This window comes from Chelon labrosus (assembly GCF_963514085.1).
Source record: "Chelon labrosus genome assembly, chromosome: 1".
NCBI classification, from domain to species: Eukaryota; Metazoa; Chordata; class Actinopteri; order Mugiliformes; family Mugilidae; genus Chelon; species Chelon labrosus.
The window spans coordinates 1,878,779-1,899,860 of record NC_140337.1 but is presented as its reverse complement, the minus strand read 5'-3'; the positions used below and the strand labels follow the sequence as shown (position 1 = coordinate 1,899,860).

At 40.7% G+C, this 21,082-nt stretch overlaps 1 protein-coding gene across 2 annotated transcripts in view; it reads left to right on the top strand.

The window, feature by feature from the left end:
• LOC311490281 (uncharacterized protein) overlaps nt 1–17,463 on the top strand; it is a 59,123-nt gene extending 41,660 nt beyond the window's left edge. For both annotated transcript variants that reach the window (XM_084547690.1, XM_084547689.1), the window contains 6 exons: nt 709–882; nt 1,119–1,292; nt 9,655–9,828; nt 10,063–10,236; nt 12,895–13,068; nt 13,877–17,463. In XM_084547690.1, the coding sequence (XP_084403816.1) occupies nt 709–882; nt 1,119–1,292; nt 9,655–9,828; nt 10,063–10,236; nt 12,895–13,068; nt 13,877–13,886 (880 nt within the window). In that variant the 3' untranslated portion in view covers nt 13,887–17,463. The remainder of the gene's footprint in view (nt 1–708; nt 883–1,118; nt 1,293–9,654; nt 9,829–10,062; nt 10,237–12,894; nt 13,069–13,876) is intronic.
• The last annotated feature ends 3,619 nt before the right edge of the window (nt 17,464–21,082 follow it).

The window sequence follows — 21,082 nt, the reverse complement described above, 5'->3', positions numbered from 1 at the left end:
GTCTGACTCCAATGAGACAAGATGGAGGACAACATCCACAGTGTTGTTGTGTGGATGAATGATTGTAAAGTTGATCTTCAACTCATCTTGTTCTTCAGCACATCCAGTCAGTATCTTTGTGTTTCCACAGTGTTTCCTGCTGAGCTGCAGTGGAGGGACAGGAACTCAAAGAGGAACTTTGATTAGTGTCAGTCAGACTGCTGAAGCTTCATATTAGTGTCAGCTGAACAGTGGAGTTGTGTTAGGAAGAGACCGCTTCTCAGTCAGTGTGGACAGCAGGAATCTGAAGAACTCTGTAATGTCCATATGACATGTGACTGTTGTTGGAAGACACACTTGAACATGGCAACTTGTCCTTTAACATTTGAATGACACAAACCTCCTGAGACACCAAATCCAGGAAGAAGAAGGTTGTGGAATCAAAGAACTAATCAACAGTTTGTAGTCCAACATGTGTGAGGAGGAGATATTGATCTTGTAATGAGGTCAGCAGCATCTTATTGATCTGTATTGACATGAATAGTTGTCTGAATGTTGTGCTGACGTTTGGATGATGTTTGTAGAAGGCTGACATGATGAAGATCCACAATAACACAAGGACAAAGTCACTCTACTCATTTTAGAGAACAGCTCATTGATGAGGACACATTTCAGACCTCAACACATCTGATTGATCATCAATCATTTAATCTTTTATTCTTTATTCAGATTGGAGAGCTGCAGTTTGTCAGAGGTCAGCTGTGATTCTCTGGGACAAGCTCTGAAGTTCAACCCCTCCCATCTGAAACATCTGGAACTGAGTAAAAATAACCTGAAGGATTCAGGAGTGAAGCAGCTGTGTGGTTTTCTGGAGAGTCCAGACTGTAGACTGGAGACTCTGATGTGAGTTCACTGTCTGTTACTGTTGTAGATCTGATATGTATAATCACCAACTGAATCTAATTTATTTTAAATAAAACTTTATTGCTCCTCAAAATGAAGACAAATACAAACTCATTTAAATAACTGTATAATGTTGAGCTCCATTCCTGGTCAACACACACATTGATGAGGACACATTTAAAACCTCAACACATCTGACTGATCATCAATCATTTCATTTTTTTATCTTTATTCAGATTGATTGACTGCAGTTTGTCAGAGATAAGCTGTGATTCTCTGGGACCAGCTCTGAAGTCCAACCCCTCCCATCTGAAACATCTGGAACTGAGTAAAAACAACCTGAAGGATTCAGGAGTGAAGCAGCTGTGTGGTTTTCTGGAGAGTCCAGACTGTAGACTGGAGACTCTGAGGTGAGTTCACTGTCTGTTACTGTTGTAGATCTGATATGTTTAATCACCAACTGAATCTAATTTATTTTAAATACAACTTTATTGTTCCTCTAAGTGAAGATGTAAATGTGAATGTACTTTATTTATATAGCACCTTACAACGACCCACAGGTGAACCAAAGTTCTTTACAAAAGAATAAACCACGATTAAAAAACACACCTGCAAACAAGTACATTAGTAAAAGAAAGCTAAAAAAAAAAAAACTAAAAACAATAAATGAGAGGATACAAAGTAATATAAAATAAAATAATAAAATTAATTAAAATAAATATAAAAGTGTCACCACACTACCGGGTAGTAAAAGCCATTTTAAATAGATACGTTTTAAATTTTCATTTAAAAAGGCCCAGGTCAGTAATGAGACACATCTCACTGGGGAGATTATTCCAGAGCATATAGGTGCAGCAATTGAAAAGGCTCGGTCACCCCAGTGTTTAAGGTTTGACCTGGGCACTTCCAACAAGAGTTGGTGTGACGACCTCAAAGCCCTACCACAGTCACAAACGGTCAACATCTCAGACAAATAAGATGGGGCGAGGCCGTTAAGAGCTTTAAAAATAAACATTAAAAGTTTAAAATCAATTCTAAAATGGACTGGGAGCCAATGGAGGGAATAGAGGACAGGAGTGATGTGCTCTCTTCTCTTAGTGCTAGTTAAAAGACGGGCAGCTGCATTTTGCACAAGTTGAAGGCAGCCAACAGAGGACTGGGAGACACCAGTATAGAGGTCATTGCAGTAGTCTAGTCTGGAACTTATTAGAGCGTGAATAGCCTTTTGGAGGTCATGACAGTTTAAAAAAGTTTTCACTTTAACCAGACGACGCAGCTGAAAAAAGCTCGACTTGACAACATTGTCAATTTGTTTGTCAAATTTCGTAGAAGTGTCAAAAATCACTCCTAAGTTTCTTACAGTTTGACTGGGAGTTGAAGGTCAGGTGCCAAATCCATTTGACACAGACTCTCCAAACACAATATATTCTGTTTTATCTTCGTTTAAGTGTAAAACATTTTGGGCAAACCACTGATTAATGTACGCAATGCAGTCAATTAAAGTGCTGCATGCATTACCAGGCTTCAGTGGCAGATAGATTTGCAGATCATCTGGGTAACAGTGAATAGATAAGGTGTGCCTGGTTATAATTAACCCAAGTGGTAGCATGTATAATGAAAACATAGAAGTTAGAAGTTAGTTTCTTCTAATGAAGTTACCAAAGTTGCCAGTTGCTACCTGACTACCTCAGTTTATCCCTACATGAAATTGTGCTTTTTCTTTTCCTCTGTATGAACAAAATAAATGAATGGTATGAGAACCTTCCTAATGCATTTGTTTGATGTTTTATTCTAGTTTTTACTTTTAGAACAGGAGGTGGTTTTTAGTTTTTTCACTCTATTGGTGTCTGTTAAAAATAAATGAAAAAAGCTAGTCTCATACATGTGTGAGTTTTTTTTTCTTTTTTCCTGTTGTACCGAACCGTGACTTGTGTGTATCGTTACCAGTGTTGTTTTTGGCAGCCATTTTAGATTTAGTCTTAGTCTTAGTCTTTTGGACGAAAATGCTTATTAGTTTTAGTCACATTTTTGTCATTTCTATATGTGATAGTTTTAGTCTAGTTTTAGTCGACGAAAACTCAAAAAGGTTTTAGTCTAGTTTTAGTCGACGAAAACTCAAAAAGGTTTTAGTCTAGTTTTAGTCGACGAAAACTCAAAAAGGTTTTAGTCTAGTTTTAGTCGACGAAAACTCAAAAGAGTTTCAGTCTAGTTTTAGTCAATTTTAGTTAAAAGGAAAAAAAAGAAAGTATTTTCACCAATAATTACAATAATAAAGGAATGGTTTTAGACAGACAAGTTTTCCACCCAACAGCAAATACTTTCTGATCTACTATAGATGGATTTCCCGTTTACAAACATTACTGGTGCGCGCGCATCCAGGGGGCAGAAAGCTAGACTGACTACGACAACAATCTTAAGTATTGAAGCTTTTTTGTTTTGTTTGTATATAAATGCACAACTGCAGACTCAATAAAACGTGATTTTAGTTGGATCTGTTTGTTCATCTTTAATTTTGCAATGTCACTGTATATGTATGGCTATAATTATCATGTTAGGCGGGTAATGTAAAACGTAGCCAATTTTAACAGTGGCATCAATCGGACAGCCCGATTTTACTTTTAAATTAAAGTTAAGAACCTTTCGTTTTTCTTTAGTCACAGAGCTTACCTGGCTTGCTCACATATCTTGAACATTTAGCTGAATTTACATTTTTGTAGATTTCGAGCTCTTTGTCATTTGACGTGCTAAGATATGTTGACGTGCAGGCTACTTGCTAAGATATGTTGGCTAATGTTTACATATTTCGTGTTTTAAGTATTAAAATACAACCTGTAGTTAAGTTGAAAGGGGATATCTCCGAAGTAATGATCCAACCGGCATGCTGTAACAACATTAGCACTCGCAGATTTACTGAACGCAACGTCTTTTGTTTACAACTTTGTTAAACTTTAACATGAATGAACGTGAACATGGACGAGCATGCAGTGCTAACTTAAACTCACAGATAGAGAATTAAGATAGCTCTAAAACAAAACACCACCTGGACCCCAATCTGCCCTTTTTATGGCCTGAAGCCATAACCTCCTCCGGTTTTTTGCAAAAGTATGATTCCCCCTAGGAATATTAAACATCTGGCACTCATCACTGGCTCTTTTAGCGCAGCCAACACAACAACTCCTTGGCATTTGACTGTACTACTACTACTACTAAACGAAACATGCAAAGATTCAGTCCTCCTCCGTTATCAACACTCTCTGAAAAGACGTCTTTCTGCCCCCTGTCTGCGCGCGTGACGTTGACAAGAAATCCGTCTATAAGGATTATGCATTACACACAGATAAAATGGTAACAGTGTATATATAGTCATATTAATTGGTGCTACAGTGTTAAAAGCTCTATCCATCTTTGTATTTATTTTTATCAAGAAAAACTGGTGCGCTGCACCTTTACAAAATATAGCGCTGTCTCTTTAAGAAAGACGGTAGTCTTGAGTTGTTGTTGAAGTTGTGCATGGCTGTGGATGTGTGCCGCTGAACTGAGGGCATATTGCAAATAAGTAAAAATAAATAAAGATGAACGTTTGTCTTGCTGTTTGTTTTGGAGTTGCAACAGATAAATGTTTTAGAATAACATCTAAAAAAAAGTTTTCAGTGGCACGCGATCTACCCGCACTACCTTCGCGATCTACCGGTTGATCGCGATCGACGTAATGAGCACCCCTGCCATAGATCGTCAAGGATAGGATGCAGCACCATTGCTGATACTGTTAGCTTTTGACAGACAATAGGCAGAAATGTCATACATTTTGAACGTCTGACAGACCACCCACAACATATTGTCATGAAAAAAAGGGGCGTCAACGAAATAATTTCGTCATGGTTGACGAAAACACCCGCTAACATTTTCATCCAGTCTCGTCTCGTCAACGAAAGCTTACAAACGTCTCGTCATGTTTTCGTCATCAAAGAGCCATGTTTAGCTCGTCATCGTCTCGTTATCGTCATGAAAAAAAGGTTCGTCAACGAAATATTTTCGTCATCGTCATCGTTGACGAAAACAACACTGGTTACACCCACATCATTAACAGAGTTCCTCGTGTCACTCATCATTCTTTCTGTCCATACTGTCTGTGGAGACATCCCCTTCTAGTCTGACTCCAATGAGACAAGATGGAGGACAACATCCACAGTGTTGTTGTGTGGATGAATGATTGTAAAGTTGATCTTCAACTCATCTTGTTCTTCAGCACATCCAGTCAGTATCTTTGTGTTTCCACAGTGTTTCCTGCTGAGCTGCAGTGGAGGGACAGGAACTCAAAGAGGAACTTTGATTAGTGTCAGTCAGACTGCTGAAGCTTCATATTAGTGTCAGCTGAACAGTGGAGTTGTGTTAGGAAGAGACTGTTGAGTTTCACGTGTTTTATTCAGAACGAAAAACCGGAAGTCAGACGAACAGACAACCCCGCCACTAGATGGCAGTATAACACAGCAAATACACCCATTGTGAGAATTACATTATTACAACACTCCCACTTAATTTTACAATGGCATTAAGGCTTTAGACTAATTTAGGCCAATATTACTTAAGAGAAATAATCAGCTCGACAAATAATGTCAAAAACAACAAATCCTATCAACACTTAAACTAGTAAGATCCATCTTTGCTCCTTTTTACCTTGCTTACACTTTTCTTAACATCTTCAACATTAAACAGTTGGCCTACTGAACTAAATTAAATAGTGCAAAGCCCAATCTCACTCCTGAGATACTCAAACTTTTGCCTTGTTAGTGGCTTGGTCAAGATATCTGCCTTCATGTCATTTGTTGGGCAATATTGTAGTTGTATTTGCCCATTCTGCACACATTCACGGATGTAATGGTAGCGAATGTCTAGGTGCTTAGTCCTGGAATGATCGACTGGATTCTTCGCGATTCCAATGGCTCCTTGGTTGTCCTCCAGGATCACGACAGGCGTAGCATCCATCCCAAGGTCATTCAGCAGTTGTTCAAGCCAGATACATTCCTGTGCTGCTTGGCTCAGTGCAACATACTCAGCTTCTGCTGTTGAAAGTGCAACTGTTGCTTGTTTCTTGCTGAGCCAACTCACTGGTCCTCCACCCAGCAAGAACACATTCCCTGTGGTTGAGCGGCGGTCATCTTGGTCACCAGCCCAGTCAGCATCTGAGAACCCGATCAAAGTTCCAGAATCTGACTGCTCATACTTTAGGGCAAGGTTCAATGTACCCTTCAGGTATCGAAAGATTCTCTTCACAGCCGTCAGATGTGCAGTGTTTGGATTCGCATTGAACTTTGACACAACACTCACTGCTTGTGCTATGTCTGGTCGCGTGGCCATCGCAGCATACAGCAGACTACCCACCATAGACTGGTAAGTACTCTGGTTCACAGGCTTACTGACACCATCATCCTTTTTTAACTTCACGTTTGCATCAGATGGGGTTGCAACGGGATTGGCATTATCCATTCCATATTTCTGAAGAATGGCCTCAATGTAATGCTTCTGATGAAGAAACAAACATTTCATTGCACTGTCTTGGACAACAGAGATGCCCAGGATATAGGACAGCTCACCCATGTCCTTCATCTTGTAGCGGTTCTTGAGAGCAAGTTTCAGTTCCTTCATGCTTTCTGTTGACTCTGTGATCAAAATCAGATCATCAACATAAACAGCTAGTATCTCTAACTCCTGTTGAGATCTCACAAACACACATGGGTCTGATGTGTTCTGTTTAAAACCGATGTCCTTCATGAACTGTGTGAAAGTCTTGCTCCAGCAGCGAGGGGACTGCTTCAGCCCATAGATGGACTTCTTCAGTTTGCACACTAAGTGTTCCTGGCCTGGTTTGATGTACCCCTCTGGTTGCTCCATGTAGATTTCCTCTTCCAGGTGTCCATTTAGGAATGCAGTTACTACATCCATTTGATGCACATGTAGATTATTCTGAACGGCGAAGGACAGCAATGTACGAATTGAGCTGAATCGTACCACAGGTGAAAAAGTCTCATCATAGTCAGCACCATACTTCTGTGAGTACCCTTTGGCGACAAGTCTGCACTTGTATCTTTCCACTTTTCCGTCACTATGATGCTTGACTTTGAACACCCATCTTGATCCTATGGCCTGTCAATCTTTTGGTAAATCTACTAAGTCCCAAGTCTCATTTTCCAGCAGCGACTCATATTCCAGGTCAGCCGCTTCCTGCCATTCCTTTGCTTCAGGACTCATCATTGCTTCTGTCAGTGTGCTTGGTTCTGTGACATGACAAACATTGGCATAATGTTCAACAGTCACCATGTCAGCAAACTCATCATATCCATATCTCTTTGGAGGCTTTCTGATTCTGCTGCCCGCTCTAGCAGCTTCATCGACAGTGACCTTGTCAACTGGTGTTCCCTTCTCGTCTGTATTCAAGACAACTTCATTCTCTGAACAAGAAATTTCACCTTCCTGTTTCCATCCAAAGTCTCATTGGAGAATGTTTTCTCAAATTCCTTGAATTTGCTCAGAACTTCACTTTTCTGTTTCATAAAGTATACCTTGCAGCATCGAGAGTAGTCATCAATAAAAGTCACAAAGTACTTTGATCCACCTATGGATTCAGTCTGCATGGGACCACAGACATCACTATGGATCAGCTGCAACTTGCGTTTAGAGCGTATTTCTCCCACTGGCTTGTGAGGCTTTCTGGAGAGCTTGCCCTCCACACACGCTTCACAGAATGAAACTTCTTCTTCTGCAGAAAAGTCCACTCCATTTACAAGATTTTTGAGTTCCTTCAATTTGGTGGTGTGTCCCAGTCGCTGATGCCACAGGCTGACTGCTACTGATGCACTTGATGCATCGTGACAGATGGGTGAACTTCCCTCGACATCCAGCTGATACAGTCCATCAGCTCTTTGTGTCCCTTTTCCTTTAAGATCTCCATCTTTACCACGGATGTAGCAGTGAGACTTCTTGAACTGCACCGTATTTCCTTTTCTGACAGCAGCTCCCACTGAGAAGAGATTTCCAGATAACTTGGGAACATACAGCACATCATACATTGTGACATTTTTTCCATCACTGACTTTGAATGTCATTCTCAGTTTCACATTACCAAGTCCGAGGGCGTCAACTACCCTGCCGTCACCAAGTTTCACTGACTGTGGTTTTGGAAATTACTGATAGTCTTGAAGAATTTCTTTATGACACGTCATGTGCTTTGATGCTCCAGAGTCGACCAGCCACTGGACCTGTTGCTGCATGTCGTTCTGGTTTGCCTCATTAGCGACAAAGGCACTTTCAGACGAGTCTTCTTCATTTTCACACATCATGCTCTTGGCCTTGTGGGTTTTATTTTTATTTTTCCTACTTGGACAGTCGCGCTTTATATGTCCTTCTTTCCCACACTTATAACATCTCCAGCTTGATCTGTCAGCTCCCACTGCCTTGGAGTTAGCCTGCATTTCTCCACGAACCTGTGTTGACATGGCTGACGCACCACTGGTTATAGCTCCACCATTATTACCATCAGCATGCACTCGCTTTTGCTCTTCATTTATTAATGCCTGCTGAACAAACTTCAGTGACAAGTCATTCATTTTAGTCTCTAGGGCAGTAACAATTGTAGCATAGCTTTGTGGCAGGCTACCCAGCAGTGTCACGATCTGGTCCTCCTCTTCAATCACAGCACCTATTGCTCCTAGCTGATCAGTCAGTTCCTTCATTCGTTTTAAATGTTCAGTTATGGTTTCTCCTTCCTTCATTTCACATCTGAAATATTGCTTCTTTAGAAACAGTTTATTTGCAAGAGTATCTCTTTCAAAATGTCCTTTCAGCGTGCCCCACGCTTCTTTTGGGGTTTTACAGCTTGTTATCAGGTACAACTGGGATGTACTTACATTCAGCACCAAAACAGAAAATGCCTTTTCCTTCCGTTTTTCGAATTCTGCTTGCATTTGTGCATTTGCTCCAGCTGCTAAGTTGTCCGTTTCCATCACCATGCCCCATAGTCCTTTTGCTTTCATCAAATGTTCCATTTGAAATTTCCACGTTGCCCAGTTCTCTGGTCCGCTTAGCTTCTCAATAAACAGTTTATCCTCCATTGTGAATACGCACAACACTGTTTTATATTCCACACAAAGTCCGTGTAAAAAGCCTTTTTTAGCGATGTTCTGGGCCCATAACCTGTTGAGTTTCACGTGTTTTATTCAGAACGAAAAACCGGAAGTCAGACGAACAGACAACCCCGCCACTAGATGGCAGTATAACACAGCGAATACACCCATTGTGAGAATTACATTATTACAACAGAGACCACTTCACAGTCAGTGTGGACAGCAGAAATCTGAAGAACTCTGTAATGTCCATATGACATGTGACTGTTGTTGGAAGACACACTTGAACATGGCAACTTCTCCTTTAACATTTGAATGACACAAACCTCCTGAGACACCAAATCCAGGAAGAAGAAGGTCGTGGAATCGAAGAACTAATCAACAGTTTGTAGTCCAACATGTGTGAGGAGGAGATACTGATCCTGTAATGAGGTCAGCAGCATCTTATTGATCTGTGTTGACATGAATAGTTGTCTGAATGTTGTGCTGACGTTTGGATGATGTTTGTAGAAGGCTGACATGATGAAGATCCACAATAACACAAGGACAAAGTCACTCTACTCATTTTAGAGAACAGCTCATTGATGAGGGCACATTTCAGACCTCAACACATCTGATTGATCATCAATCATTTCATCTTTTATTCTTTATTCAGATTGGAGAGATGCAGTTTGTCAGAGATCAGCTGTGATTCTCTGGTCTCAGTTCTGAAGTCCAACCCCTCCCATCTGAAACATCTTGACCTGAGTAAAAACAACCTGGAGGATTCAGGAGTGAAGCAACTGTGTGGTTTTCTGGAAAATCCAGACTGTAGACTGGAGACTCTGATGTGAGTTCACTGTCTGTTACTGTTGTAGATCTGATATGTTTAATCACCAGCTGAATCTAATATATTTTAAATAAAATTTAATTGCTCCTCAAAATGAAGACAAATACAAACTCATTTAAATAACTATAATTTTGAGCTTCATTCCCGGTCAACACACACATTGATGAGGACACATTTAAAACCTCAACACATCTGACTGATCATCAATCATTTCATCTTTTATTCTTTATTCAGATTGATTGACTGCAGGTTGTCAGAGATAAGCTGTGATTCTCTGGGACCAGCTCTGAAGTCCAACCCCTCCCATCTGAAATGTCTCAACCTGGATATCAACAACCTGAAGGATTCAGGAGTGAAGCAGCTGTGTGGTTTTCTGGAGAGTCCAGACTGTAGACTGGAGACTCTGAGGTGAGTTCACTGTCTGTTACTGTTGTAGATCTGATATGTTTAATCACCCACTGAATCTAATTTATTTTAAATAAAACTTTATTGTTTCTCTAAGTGAAGATGTAAATGTAAATGTACTTTATATATTTATATTGCACCTTATGACGCCCCACAGGTGCACCAAAGTTATTTACAAAAGATTAAACAACGATTAAAAAACACACCAGAAAACAAGTACATTAGTAAAAGAAAGCTAAAAAAAACTAAAAACAATAAATGAGAGGATAAAAAGTAATATAAAATAGAATAAAAATAAATAAAATTAAAGCTGCGAGCAGCGTTGAACGGGCCCTCACACCCCACGCCCGTCGGGGACCAGCAAGGACGGGGTCACCGCAGTTCTCGGGGGGTACACTGGAGTAACAATGCACCGTGACACGATGCACAGTCTGTGCAATTCAATGTTTTACAGAGCAAATCATCTGTGGCAGCTATAAGTCTTGGCTGTTTTGAATGTATTCTCTCTGTGGCATCAAAGTATGTTAAAACAGCTTCACCAACTATTACAGGTTAACCAACACACACACACTGACAGACAGCCACCAGAGAGAAATGCTATGGCTCCATCTGCCAGACTGTCAACATTTGAAGTGAATCCAATCACTGACAGTAACAGCAGGTCACACTACAAAATAAGACATTTCCTGTTCTCAACAATAATGTTATAATTATTCTCTCTGTGGCATCAAAGTATGTTAAAACAGCTTCACACTCACAGACAGACAGACACCAGAGAGAAATGCTATGGCTCCATCTGCTGGACAAAGTAGCACACTATTTGAAATGATGATGGAATCAGTAAGACAGTGAAAGTCTTGGCTGTTTTGAATGTATTCTCTCTGTGGCATCAACAAACAATTGTGTAATTATGCTCTCTGTGGCATCAAAGTATGTTAAAACAGCTTCGCACACACACTCACAGACAGACAGCCGCCAGAGAGAAATGCTATGGCTCCATCTGCCGGACAAAGTAGCACACTACTTGAAATGATGATGGAATCAGTAAGACAGTGAAGCATTTCACTTTCACAGCCACAACAGGCCCAAACTTTAACGAAAACTCACAATTTTCGCAGTGAGTGGTCATGAAGGCCATAAGTCTGTCTTGACAAAATCTGAAGAGAATCCACTCACCCTGACAGTAACAGCAGGTCACTTTACCAATACGCTCCAAAATCAGATATTTCCTGTTCATAATAGGTGACGCTACAATAATTTTATGAATATTGTCATATGGATGTGTGCAGTTAGGGACCATTAACAATACTGTAAAGTTTGATGCACTTTGGACTGAATTACAGCATGTTTAATGCAACTTCCTGTTTCATGGCGCGTCATGAAACTTTGAGGGGCCAGAACACCCACGCCACTTCAACGAAAAGTCAAAAAATTATGTCAAGTTCCTTTGCCTTCCTTTCGACAACCTATTTCCAAATTTTGAAGTCAATCTTATAAGGTTTAATGCCTGATTTACACACCCTACGACAGTTTTATCAAAATAACAGACTTCCTATTGGGTTTAGAATATGGCTCCGTTGCTCGGGCCCTAATAAATATAAAAGTGTCACCACACTACCGGGTACTGAAAGCCATTTTAAATAGATACATTTTAAGTTTTGATTTAAAAAGGCCCAGCTTAGTAATGAGACACGTCTCACTGGGGAGCTTATTCCAGAGCATATAGGTGCAGCAATTGAAAAGGCTAGGTCACCCCAGTGTTTAAGGTTTGACCTGGGCACTTCCAACAAGAGTTGGTGTGACGACCTCAAAGCCCTACCACACTCACAAACGGTCAACATCTCAGACAAATAAGATGGGGCGAGGCCGTTAGAGCTTTAAAAACAAACATTAAAAGTTTGAAATCAATTCTAAAACGGGCCGGGAGCCAATGGAGGGAATAGAGGACAGGAGTGATGTGCTGTCTTCTCTTAGTGCTAGTTAAAAGACAGGCAGCTGCATTTTGCACAAGTTGAAGGCGGCCAACAGAGGACTGGGAGACACCAGTATAGAGGGCATTGCAGTAGTCTAGTCTGGAACTTATTAGAGCGTGAACAGCCTTTTAGAGGTTCTGACGGTTTAAAAAAGTTTTCACTTTAACCAGAAGACGCAGCTGAAAAAAGCTGGACTTGACAACTTTGTCAATTTGTTTGTCATATTTCATAGAAGTGTCAAAAATCACTCCTAAGTTTCTTACAGTTTGACTGGGAGTTGAAGGTCAGGTGCCAAATCCATTTGATACAGACTCTCCAAACACAATATATTCTGTTTTATCTTCGTTTAAGTGTAAAACATTTTGGGCAAACCACTGATTAATGTCCGCAATGCAGTCAATTAAAGAGCTGCGTGCATTACCAGTCTTCAGTGGCAAATAGATTTGCAGATCGTCTGGGAAACAGTGAAAAGGAAAGTTGTGCCGGGCTATAATTAACCCAAGTGGTAGCATGTATAATTGAAACAGAATAGGGCCAAGAATGGGACCTTGACAAATACAAACTCATTGAAATAACTGTATAATGTTGAGCTTCATTCCTGGTCAACACACACATTGATGAGGACACATTTAAAACCTCAACACATCTGATTGGTCATCAGTCATTTCATCTTTTATTCTTTATTCAGATTGATGAGCTGCAAGTTGTCAAAGATCAGCTGTGATTCTCTGGTCTCAGTTCTGAAGTCCAACCCCTCCCATCTGAAATATCTCGACCTGGGCTTCAACAACCTGAAGGATTCAGATGTGAAACAGCTTCTTGATCTTGTGAAGAGTCCAGACTATAAACTGGAGAATCTGGGGTGAGTAGAGGGTTGCAGTCAGTCCATGCTGCTTTCATCAGTATTGTCCTAAATACAGTTAGTATCAAAGATCCAGTGTTTCCTGTAAACCTGCAGCTTCTCAGTGAAGCTGTGAGAGGAGAATAGAGACAGGCTTCACGATTGGACAGACAGGCAGCGAGAGAGACAACAGTCAGCCAATCAGATGAGCCAGAAGCTTGTTGTGATCATGTGTTTGAGTTGATGTGAAGACGACTGTTGTTGTTGTGTTGATGTGTCCAGGAAATAAAGCTGGATTCCAGCTGACAGCCTTCCAAGATGTATAGAGACAGTGGTGGTCATTCATCAAATCTGATGAACATCTGATCACAGCTCTGAGATCAGTCTGACTGAAGCCTGCACATCACAGAACCAGCATTACATTTAGTAACCATGAGCAGAGTCATCACATGTGTCATTAGTTTGATCAGATCTCTTCAATGACAGCCTCCATTTTTTATTAGTCAGCTGATCTTTGTTTAAATGGAGCAGCAGTAAATCCATCACTAAAGTGTTGGTGCAGTAATGAAGCGTTCAGGACTCTCAGCAGTTTATTAGTGAAATCTGCAGAGGAAACAGACTTGATGCTAAAAGTCTCTGCAGGTCTGTGTGTGTTCACTCCAACACGTTAACATGAAGCTGAAAGGAAGCTGGCTGAGCTCCACAACTGCTCCACTGCTGCTCTGAACAGGACTGAAGTCCCTGCTGCTCTTTCTACTGGATGTGATGATGAAGGGAGACTCTGGAAACACTCCTTTACCTCCTCTCTTCTTTCTCCTCCTCTCTACAGGTGGAAGTAACAGCAAACAGGACATTGTGTGTTGTGAGAGGATGAGCTGTGTCCTGATGATCCAGAAGTTGAAGCAGACTCTGACTGGACCATGTTACTGGGAGGTGGAGAGGAGAGCTTCATCCACATGGTCTCCATTTAAGACCATCAACAGAGCTGCACTTCAACTCTTCACAGAGCTCCAACAAATCAAGTCCCTCATGAATGATTCAGACACATGTCAACCTGCCAGCATCAACAGTCCTTCCTGTTGTTGTGTAGATGTTTGTTCCATGTCTTCTCTTGTCTCTGTAGAAACAGTAGATTCCAGATGTTTTTACTCCTGTTTCATCCACATATTTATTGTGTTGGAGTGAGCAGCAGCTGCTTTATCTGTCATTGGTTATTGGTTGGTGAGTGTTTCCTGTTTGTAGAACTGGTGGTGAACTGTAGGAACAGGTGAGTTTAGAGACTAAAAGATGATTTAAAAGCAGCTGAAGATAAAACATGAAGCTGTCGACTGTAAAGCTCACAGTCAGACCAGAGACTCCATCAGATCCATGCTGGAGCTGGAATGAGTCTTCTTCAAAACCGTCCCTCCAGAGGATATCTCTCTTCTGTCTCTACCCGGCTGGCCTTTGGCAGATGGGTTCCTCCATATGAGCTGAGTTCTGTTCAAGGTTTCTTCCTGTTTAAAGGGAATTTTTCCTGCCACCGTCTCCTTCAGGCTGCTCTGGAGGTTTCAGGCCGGGTTTTGTAAAGCGTCTTGAGACAATTTGTATTGTTATTGACGCTATATAAATAAAACTGAATTGACTAATCTGGCCCACAGCATGAATCTGCAAACTACGTAGAAGACTACTGGTATTTGGGAAGGTTCATTAAGTATCTGGAATGTCCTATGTTCAACATGGTTCCTGAACGCACCATTTTCTTAATGGTATGGACAGGTGTCAATCTGTTTGATTAGCCAATCAGTGACGTTCAAGTTAACCTACCTGGTAACCAGGTGGGTGGGACTGAGAGGAAAGAGACGGAGCGAGACAGAAAGTCACCTCTAAAACTTAGTTCAATAATCTATATTTATTTAAGTTAGTGTGATTTAGTTCCGTGTCTGCCTGAACCACATAGTGTATTTGTTTGTTGGAGAGACTGGACGCTCAGTGGAGCCTTTTCTGTCTGGAATTCTACTTAATTGATGCTAAACCGTGACCACACTGAGGACTGATGCTAGTTAGCTCCTCATGCTAACAGTATGAGAGACTTGTTGTTGGGAAACACTTCCTGCACCAAGCTGCTGAGAACCTACTGGATGCTTCTGAACGTGGACGGAGCCTGAGGACGTGTTTCTACACCACAGTGACGGGACACTGCTGAAGGAGGGTTTACCAAACTATATCTAACAGCCACTGTGCGAATTACCCCACCATATTTGGGGGGTACTGCTCCTTCACTTCTATGACCATCATGGTCTACTACTGTATCAACCCCCACCATGATCGCAAAAACACATCCAAGGTCTAAACATGCGACAAATTGATCATCAGTATCTCATTATTGCTATTATAGATCCAAAGAGATCTGTTTGATCAACTTCCAAAAGTTAGAATAGTTGAATACACTGAAATACTATTCTAACGAGTATAATACTGCCTATTTCATGAAATCTTGATTTGGTTCATTTTTAGATAGGCTATCATTAGACCTGGAGGTAAGGCAGAACTTTCTCATATGCTGGGATAAACTGAAACCAATTTTCTATTATATCTATTACATTTCTATTATATTTTCTATGGTGGTAGTTAGTGTCAGTAAATCAACACGTATTCCTGTATGTCCTGCACTCTGCCCTCATCCTGTGATCTCCCTGCGACCTGCTCACAGCTTTCATCCTGTGCCTCTCCTGCCTGCTGGGCACCCCTGTCCTTCATACACATGAACAGTGTTTAAAACCTAACAGTTTTACTGTTATTGTCTGTAGCTCTTAGTGCTAACATTTCCTACTTACTCTTTTAGCACCAAAAAAGTGCCTGATGTCTCCACAACCTTTCCTTTTCCTCATGTCTCTGTGAATAACATCAAATCCTACTTAGTGAGATAATGAGAAGTCTGCTACTATTATTTAACTAAGATATTAAATAATAGAAATAGAAAAAATAGAAAACTATACTAACCAATTAAAAACAAATTCAAATACTAGCATGGTATTCAGCTGCTCTTGGCTCTGGCTGAGATTGTAATTTTATGTAGGCTTAGCTACATCAGTACTTCTAATAACAAACAACACAGGACATGTGTCAAATTCATTTCTCAGGGCACAATTGATTCATAATGAAATGAGAATGGAAACCTATAGAGTTTTTACCTGCCTACCTCACCATACAGCTATAAGCTAAGCTTGCTTGAAATAGAGACTTAGCTTGCTAACTAACGTTGGTAATTAACGTTCTTCTAACGTCGGAGTGCACTTTACTAGCCAAGACGTGACATGAGCTATGAAAGAACAAAACACTTTAATAAATGTAAAATCACGCGTTTTCAACAAGCCAAACTTCTGCTGGCAACTTACATTTACCCATGCACATCAGGCTCAGCAGTGAAATCAACCAACTGCAGGAATTTACCCGGCGTTTTTATCGCGTTTTATGATACCTACCTCCTGCACTTGAGAAAGTTGCGGCATCTGCGTCGGAAGCTTATAACGCCACAGAGGTGAAAAATGGTATGGTCCAAAACGGGGGTTCCGAAATAGCAACATTAAAATATCCCTACAGTGAAAATGGGAGTTAACTTGTAGGCTATTGTTATTTTTATTATTATTATTTTCACAACATCAGAAAAAATTACTTGACCCCCCCCAAAAGTGATATTTCTGTCTCTTTGGGGGGTACTGGGTCTTCAATGGGGGATACAGTACCCCCCAGTACCGCCCGTAATTCGAACTATGCTAACAGCACTCTGCATCCCAGGAACTGTGAGTACTGTTAAGACACTGACAACTGGATCCAAATGGGCTCCAACATGCTCCAATGGTTTGGTACCATACACTAATGAACTAAGAATCTATTCAAAATACATTTTCTTCTTTTGATATTAAATTCAACACCTGGTCACAAATCAATGTTCTGTGTGCTTCTATTAGTACCTTAGTGACTGTTGTTGCAACACATCTTCTGGTAGTCATCTTTTACAGTGTATATCCTGGTGGACATTTTGTACAGTGTTCCTCCTTGTGGTCATTTTTTATAGTGAATCTCCTGGTTGTTGTTTTCTACTGTCTGTCTCCATTTAGTCATTTTTAGGAGTGTATCTCCTAGTAATCACTTGTTTTACAGCATATCTCCTGGTGTTATTTTTTTACAGTGTATCACCTGGTTGTAGTTTAAGCATATCTGCTGTTACTCATGTGCTGTTTAGCTGCAGTTCCTCTGCGTGGCCACCAGAGGGCAGTGAACACTCATCAGTCAGTCTATCAGTGTAATAATATGTGTTCATTATCAGCCTGATGAACATTAGAGCTAAAATACTGCAGTCAATGAATATCAGTATTATGGGATGTGGACAGTTGTAGTTAGTGACAGTGACCACTGGAGGGCAGTGATCATCATATTTTCTCTGTGTTTGGATCATTAATCTGACTTCATGCAGTTCATCGTTTCACCACCAGAGGGAGACACGTCTATCAACACAATTTAAAAACTGCTCTATAGTTTGAAATCGGCACTTTCTGCAAAAGTTGAAACGGAGACTGAACGACGCTGCATCTTGATGCTACGTCGTCTGAAATCGCTCATGTGATTTGAATGTACCATCGACTCCAGAGGGTTAATGTGCAATCTGTGTCTATGTCTTCAAAAACAACATTCTATATTAGTTATTAGTTTAAAATGTAAAGGAGGAAATAGAAAACCATCCTAGTATAGTATGATATAAAAACCATATATTATAGTAGGTCATCTTCTAGAAGCTCATGGGTTTGACTTTTCTCAGTGTCGGTTCAGATGTTAAAGAAAACAAAGTGATTTAAAGTCTACATCTATGTTTGATTAAATAGAAGAAAAGATGGTTGACAGGTGATGACAGGTGATCACTTCTCATTTTACAGCTTCCTGGACAAAACATTTCTACAGTTTCTACTCGCTCTGACTGAGAAAATGACACTTGCAGACGTTTTGTCTTTGAATAAACAACCAGTCATCTTTAACATTTTCATTTTTATCTTTAATAATTCATCTAGACATCAAACACACTTCACTCAAAGCTGGAGACGACGCCACAAACTGCTAGAAAATGTGCATTTCTTTTTTAAGATCAGTGATTTGAAGGTGTGTGCTCTTCATCAGGATTGTTCATCCTGTTCCTCCTCTCCTTCCTCCTCTTCCTCCTCCTCTTCATCCTCTCCCTCTTCCTCCTCCTCCTCCTCCTCTTCCTCTTCCTCCTCTTCCTCTTCCTCTTCCTCCTCCTCCTCCTCCTCCTCTACTTCTTCCTCCTCCTCATCCTCTTCTTCCTCATCCTCTTCCTCCTCCTCCTCATCCTCTTCCTCCTCCTCTTCTTCCTCCACCATAAATGAAGCTAAATGTTCTTTCTCTTCACAGACTCATCATCCAGTGTCTGAACTAAACTCCAGCAGATTACAGCGTTAAAAACAAACTAGATCTAACATCTCCTTAAATATGTCACAATTAAACCTTCATAGAAACAAGCTCTTCAAATCTACACGTCTCTTTCTCTATCAACATGATCTTAAAACCACTAAAGCTGATCATGTTTACATCCTTACAAACACTTTTTTATCACACTCACTAGAGAAATGTTGTTTGAACTCGTCCTTCAGCGTCCTCAGCGTTTTAGTTTTCACTTTCTTTAAGAAGCTTTATCTTTATCAACCATTTTCATTCCTGTTAAATTCAGTTTCTACTTTGTGATTTTAGTCCATTTTCATTGGACGAAGCTGGTAAAGGTCAAAAGTCATGGTTGGTTTTGGTTCCAAATCTAAAAAGGGCTGCAGAACAGGTAAGTGCTGAGCCAGGTTGATGCTTTAGAGCCAAAGAAAGTCTAAACCTCTATCTGCAGCGCCCCCTGCTGTGTGGACGCCAGCGTCTAAACAAGCTGCTCATTAACTGGAACTAAGAATTCATCATTTTAACTTAGAAGCATTTAGTGATTCATTCAAGTCTTTTCTAATCATCAATATTTCTATTCATGTTTTTTATTAAGAATAATCAAATCTCAGAAGGAAAACGTTCTCCTGGTTTGATGCTGATCAACCAGAGAATTGAACTCATTTCTGGGTCTAAATGTTTTAATTGCAAAATCAGGAGGAAATCGACCCAGATCAGAAAGAAGTTGATGAACTGATGGACTAATGTCCTGGGATAAAAGATTCAGAACTGAACATAAACACATGAGCTTATCAATACTGTGCTCCACAGATATGTATAGCCTGAATAAAAACAGGCAGCACCTCAGCACCATCAGTAGCATTTAATAGTACTCCACAGCGTATTGTTAGATGGTTCATTTTCAAACAGCACAAAGCATGTACAAAGCAATAAACAATCTACATCCTGGAAATATTCAAAAATTGTTTTTTCACAGAGTTGGGGGTTACAATCTGAGGGGCGAGTTCAACTTAAAGCATGAGCGGGTACGCACAACATTAAGAAGTTTTTGTGTTTCAGTTTGTGGAGTGAGGCTGTGGAACAGACTGGGTGTGGAGCTCAAGCAATGTCGAAGCATGTATGTATTGCACCAGACGGAGCACCATATTTGCATTAGACCTACAGGGGAATACATAATATAAAACAGTGTATATAATACCCTTAGATTAATACACGTTTATAAGCTCTGACTGCCAGGCAGATTTAAATATCTTTAGTTTTTAAAAGTAACAGAATTTCTGCTGTAGCTGTGATGTGTTTTTTTTTTTTTTTTTTTTTTGTTTTTTAAATATAAACTCCTGCTGCTGTAGTGTTGTGTCACTCGCTACAAACACAGAGGTGAGTCTGTCAGGCGATTCACGTTCGCACTGCCACGAGGGTTGCCACCTTTCAGAAATGAAAATAAGGGACGCCCACCACGGCTCCTCGGGGCCATGACCACCACGGGCCGACTCCTGTGGGGCAGGGTGCCCGCAGCAGTGGTATGTTTTATTTTGTGCTGTCGAAGGAGGAATATTTTCCTCTCCTTCAGCCCAAGTTCTTTATACCTATTGGAAAGGTTAGTTCGACTATGAATAGATCACCCGACAACTTCTCTACAATCAACAATTTATTTGACACGCAGAGAATAGGTACAGAGTCAGCGCTGAGACTTCAACTTAACCACCTTAAGGGTAGGAGAAGAGAAGCCCCTAACTAAGTGTACTCACAGGTTTTATTCTATCTGGGCTCCACCCGAGGACAATAGGAGGAGCGCGGCCTTTCGTGTATCAGTGTTCTTCTATGTGTGGCCGAGACCGGCCCTAACTGGTATCTTCAAGGTGAAATATGAGTGTGGTGCATCTTATCTAGTGAGCAAAGCTGCAGCAAAGCAGTAAATAATCCCGTATCTGAACAGGACAAAAAGAAGAACTTCTTTCTGTCCTGTTCTGTTTCTTTCCATAACTCTTTTATATCTAACAAATCCCCCTGTTGGCGTGTCTTAAGGGCACGCCACCCCTTATCTAGTCCTGTCACATAAAATCATAAAAGCGGGTGTATGGATGCAACGTAACCTATATGTGTAACTTGGGCCTCCTTCCAGCGGTCACATGAACGTGCTCCCCCAGACACGTTGCCATCTCTCCGGTAGACTCAAGTTGTGTAAGTAACAGCCTGGAAAATCAACTAACATTGACTATGTGTACATAAAAATATGGATATAACTCAAAATAAGCAGAAAAGCAAGCAGCAGAGCAAAATACTATTCTAACAATGTGAGATCAGTTATTGTAGACCCTAACTCAGACTACATCTTCCAGCGCAAGTTCATCATCATCAGATCCTGGATAATGGAGCGGCCCGTCCTGGATCGATCAAGGGCACATTCTCAGAGAGGTTCATCTGATAGGCTGGAGGCGCTCCTTTTAACTCCATATTCCCAGCGCCTTGTCAATGCATCGCACGATGAGAACCCTAATACAGGGAATGCAACAACAACAACACAGAGCAAACACTACAAATACAATGGCTAATGACGAGGTTACACTAGTTACTATTTGCCCCATTTTCCAAAGAATTTATCAAA